The 4648-nt window shown below is 52.9% G+C and overlaps 1 protein-coding gene across 1 annotated transcript; it reads right to left on the reverse strand.

Moving 5' to 3' along the window:
- Positions 1-553: 553 nt before the first annotated feature.
- On the reverse strand, positions 554-1419 carry LOC123124477 (NDR1/HIN1-like protein 26). The gene has a single exon (XM_044545091.1). It carries the CDS (start codon positions 1309-1311, stop codon positions 691-693), a length of 621 nt encoding a protein of 206 aa, XP_044401026.1. The 5' UTR covers positions 1312-1419; the 3' UTR covers positions 554-690.
- Between the last annotated feature and the right edge of the window lie 3229 nt (positions 1420-4648).

Consider the following 4648-nt stretch of genomic DNA (forward strand, 5'->3'; position numbering starts at 1 on the left):
TCTGACACTGAGGAGCCCAAAGCCGTGAGTTGACATGTTGGAAACAGCTCCTCCGAGCAAGACATGTTGAACATGTGGTCAATCTTTTCGAGAGTCGCTTCCGTCCTTTCATTCGACCAAGTATATCGCCTTCCATTGAGATAAATCTCTTTGAGATTCAATGAGTTTAACTTCGGCACGAAACCACATCATCATTCTTCTATTGATCATGGCATTGCTTTTGTCCTCCGTCCGCTCCGGGTTTACTAGCAAGTTGAAGTCACCAACTACAACCCACGGGCCGGCATGTAGGTCTCTAATTTCAATCAACTCCTGCATGAATTCAATCTTGTCGAAATATATCGTCTTTGTCAACTTCCTTATTAACCCTCTCTCCTCCCTGAATTTAACGGGGGTGGGTCTCAACCACTAATGCTAGTCCAATTAATTACTTCCATATCAGCCATTACGTAAAATTCCAATGTAAGTTTTCGTGGATGTAGCATTACTCAGCTAGAACATATGCAACCACTACATGCATGTGCCGTCAATCTTCTCCTAAGTAGAGTAAGTATACAAGAACATAATAGCCCTGTAATTAAGCAGAAGCTAATCCCGTCGATCTTCTCCTATAGCTACTTACAAAGACGTTAATTACAAAGTAATTCAATTGACTGATGCGGATTATGTATACGTATGTAGAATTATTATTCATTCGATGGTGACGGCGCACTCGGTGCCCTGCAAGACGACGGCCCTGAGCTGCGACGGCGCCGCGACGGCGACGCACTCGGCGGCGAGGGCACGCTCACCGGACACCCAGGCCGCCACCTCCCACCGGAGCCGCCCCTCTATGCGCAGCCTCAGCAGCGCCGGTGACCGCCCATCGGCTGCTTCCTCCGCGGACGCCTCCGCCGCCGAGGAGAGGGAGGCTGAGAGCACGGCGTCGCCCTGGGCCTGCTGGAACGGCGGGAGGGGCCCGGCGGTGGCGAGCTGGAAGCCCGCGTAGGAGGCGCGCGCCCGGAGGCTGTCGTAGAGCGCGGCGGCTCGGGCGTTGGGGTTGTGTGCCATGAGGGCCGCGTCGAGGTGCACGAGGCCGCCTCCGGTGCTTGCGTTGGAGGAGGTTGCGGTGGCGGCTAGCAGCGTGAAGCGCGGAGCTGAGGGGCGGAGGGTGAGCCAGAGGATGATGCACAGTGCCAGCAGTGACGCCGCGCCCGACGCCGCCGCGATCAGCAGCCGTCGCTGTCGCCAGCCACCGGAGTGGTGGTGGTGGTGGCGCTTGGTGGCGCAGTCCCGCGGGGAGCGGTCGGGGTCATCGGTGATGAGGGACATGGAGAGATCAGAGATGGAGTGCCCCCGAAGCTGACTAGCTGAGCTGCCCACCTAGTTAGCTGGTAGCGCAAGAGAGCAGAGCACACGAGTGGGGAGGGTCTGTCTGAGCCAACGAAAGACTGAGATTTAAGGGGTGTGACCGTGTGAGTGGTAGTACAATCAGTCTAAGTATCAATCCTCATATTATGTTTACGAAAATGTTAACGCACACGGGTGTCTGGCAACTCGCCCACACGCATGGATCCTCGTCCAACCAATTCTGCACGAATCTTGGGGCGTTTTAGCAGTTTTTGTGTGCCACGTAGAACTAAGCTGGGCATTCATCCGGTCGCCCACACGTCCTTTTTTACCACACGGGGGACTGGTGTGTGGGCGTTTAGCAATTCGCCCACACACTAGTTTCACGCACGCAGAGGGGGCTGGTGTGTTGGCGTTTATCACTTCGCCCACACGCCCGTCTCCTAGCCCACACCCAAAGCTGGCAGTTGCCATGTGTTTCTGCAGGTATATGGCAACTGCCCTAGCTTTGCTTGTAAGCAGATGACAACTCTCTTTTACCCGAGTTGCCATGTGTTTTTGCATGGTACATGGCAACTGCCGTAGCGTGCACGTAAGCAGATGGCAACTCTTTCTTTTACATGGCAACTGCCCTAGCGTGCTTGTGAGCACATGACAACTCTCTCTTTTACCCGAACATGTTTTTTTGCCATGCCTTCTTGTAGTGCGACATGGCAACTGCTAGTGTTTAGTGGGTGGCAACTCCTAAAGTTTTGAAATCATGGCAACTGCAGTAGATCAGACCATACATGGCAAATGCAGTTGAGCAACCATGACAACTGTAGTTGTCCGACATGGCAACCGAAATTCAGCGACATGGCAACTGCAGTTAAACGAACATGGACGAGGGTCTGGACCATGGCAACTGCGGGACGCGCGGTGACTGTCACGCGGGCATGCGGGACCACGAGGTACGAGGCCTGACGTACGGGCCGTGTGGGCGTTATCTATTTCGCCCACACGCACGCGTGTGAGAGGGATCGGGAGGGAAAAAAGAGGTGTGTGGACATTATTTTTTTGCCCACACGTGGGTGTGTGGGCTGTTCCTCTTATACACCATACAAAATGTGTGGGCAGCCCCCTAACGCCCACACGTGTTCCTATGTTTATGGTAATGTTTTTCTCTAGTTAGTTGTAGTAGTTGATATAACCACTTGATGATATGAACTTTGTTACTAGTAAAGATATCTTTTCAGTTACATGCTGGTTATTAAGATGAAGTCTAGTGTATGCATGGTTTCTTGCTTTGCTTGGTGCTTCATCAACCATCATGCTTTTCTTTGGGAGGGGCGTTTTGGCACCCGAGCTCACCTAGTCCCGATATCTGGACCGAGCAACGAACAGTTGGGATCTGTGCCAAAATCATTTTTCCTAGAGAATACGGCATGCGTTAATTCCGAATACATAGGCTGGAGTTAGTTACATTTATACGGCCTGGCCCACGATAGACGGTGCTGTTTGGAAGGGGCCGTTTAGTTAGACGGACAGGGTTGTTTGTACCTCTACCTCGTCGTCGGCCTTTTTGAGTTCGAGATGAATCTGGATCGGATTCTTCCTCCCGATCCCGGCGCTGGCTGCCGGGTTCTCACTGGTGGCCGCGACCACCGGCCATTCCTCTCTAACGCGTCTGGGGCACAAGGCGCTGCTCCTCGCCAAACATCACCACCAACACCTTCATAGCTGACGCAGCTTTCTTTCCATCGTACGGCGGCCCGGGCTTCTCCGGCTCGATGTGGCGACCATCTGGAGCAAGATGCGGTTGCCGATGGTGGAGCTCAGCAGTGGCAGGAAGGGCTCGGACTCGGCAAGGTTGGAACTTTCGTGTCCGACGCGTGGGAGCGAGGTGGCAAAGATGGGGCAAGATGTGCATGCGCAGTTCGCGGTGGCTGAAGGAGCGCGCAGGTTGAATTGCGCCATGCACAGCGATATGGTCATGCTCGTGTTCGACTCGTGCCGCGGTTAGTGGCGGTGGCCACCGCTGTAGCTCATGTCGAGCACCCCGTGGGAGCACTGGCTGCCGGCAGAGTGCGCGGGGTTCCGTGCTCGCATGGGAGCAACCCATGGCGACGCTGAGCGCGGGCTCGAGTGCGCCGGCGCACGGCGACTCGTCGTGCTCGCGCCCCATGGTGGGCTGGCCGCAGCACCGGTGCTGAAAAACGTGCTCATGGCGAATCATGTCGCACGAGCGGCCCGGTGGGCGTCGCCTCGCGCACACATCCGGCATGGCGTGGATGCACTCTCCGTCGACGGAGCACACATGGGCGCAGGTCTCGCGTATGAGCCACGGAACAGAAACAACGCACATCGGGGTACAGACGGTTGCAGAAACTGTACTGGCAGTCCCGCGGCCCGAGAGCAATCATTGTAGGTAGGTCTCATGTGGGACAGATGATTAAATAAACCGGATGGAAACTGGCTATACGATGTGAAATACTAGCTTGAAACCGAATCTTGATGTCCTTGAATGGTCTAGATTACGGGAGTAGATGAGCTCGAGCACCAAATGGGATTTCCGCTTTTCTCTCCTCTATTTTGCTTTTATCAAGGGAAGAAAGGCACCTGCCTCTGCCTGCCTGCCTGCCCTGATGGAGATTGTGGAAGATGGCTGGCTAGGCTACATGAATCACGTCACATCACAAGATGCTAAAGCCGCAATGGAAGATGCGTGTGTATATGCATGGTTGGTGAATTGGCCAGCACCTAATATCAGACAAGCACTCCTTCGCTTGAAGCTACTCCCTCCGTCCCATAATATAAGAGTGTGTTTGACACTACACTAGTGTCAGAAACGTTTTTATATTATGGAACGGAGGGAGTAGATTGCAATCATCATACAAGCTAGCAGGATTGAAAGGAGGAACTAAGGAAAGCAGCCTTTCTCTTTCATCCCGCTTTTTCACAAAGTAGGGAGCTAAGCTAAGCTAGCTATGTGTGTGATGGATCGAGTAGGAAGTAGGGGTGGAGATTCTTGTTGTTTGGGTGTGAAGCGTGAGTGAATTGCCATCAGCGGGGAAAGGTAACCCACATACCAAAGTGGATTCTCGAACATTCAAGTTCACTACCTCACTCATCCCCTCTCAGCCAGCAACCCCGTCCAAAGTATATTGCTCCTCACAGTAATCAATCGGCATAGGAGCTTTGATAAATACTCCCTCCGAAAAAAATATAAGAGCGTTTACATCATTAAAGTAGTGATCTAAATGCTTTTATATTTGTTTACAGAGGGAGTAGTTTTTTCTTACAACCAGGAGTACCACATCGACATGTACATGTTAAAATT

This window comes from Triticum aestivum, chromosome 5D (assembly GCF_018294505.1).
Source record: "Triticum aestivum cultivar Chinese Spring chromosome 5D, IWGSC CS RefSeq v2.1, whole genome shotgun sequence".
In the NCBI taxonomy this organism is placed as follows: domain Eukaryota; kingdom Viridiplantae; phylum Streptophyta; class Magnoliopsida; order Poales; family Poaceae; genus Triticum; species Triticum aestivum.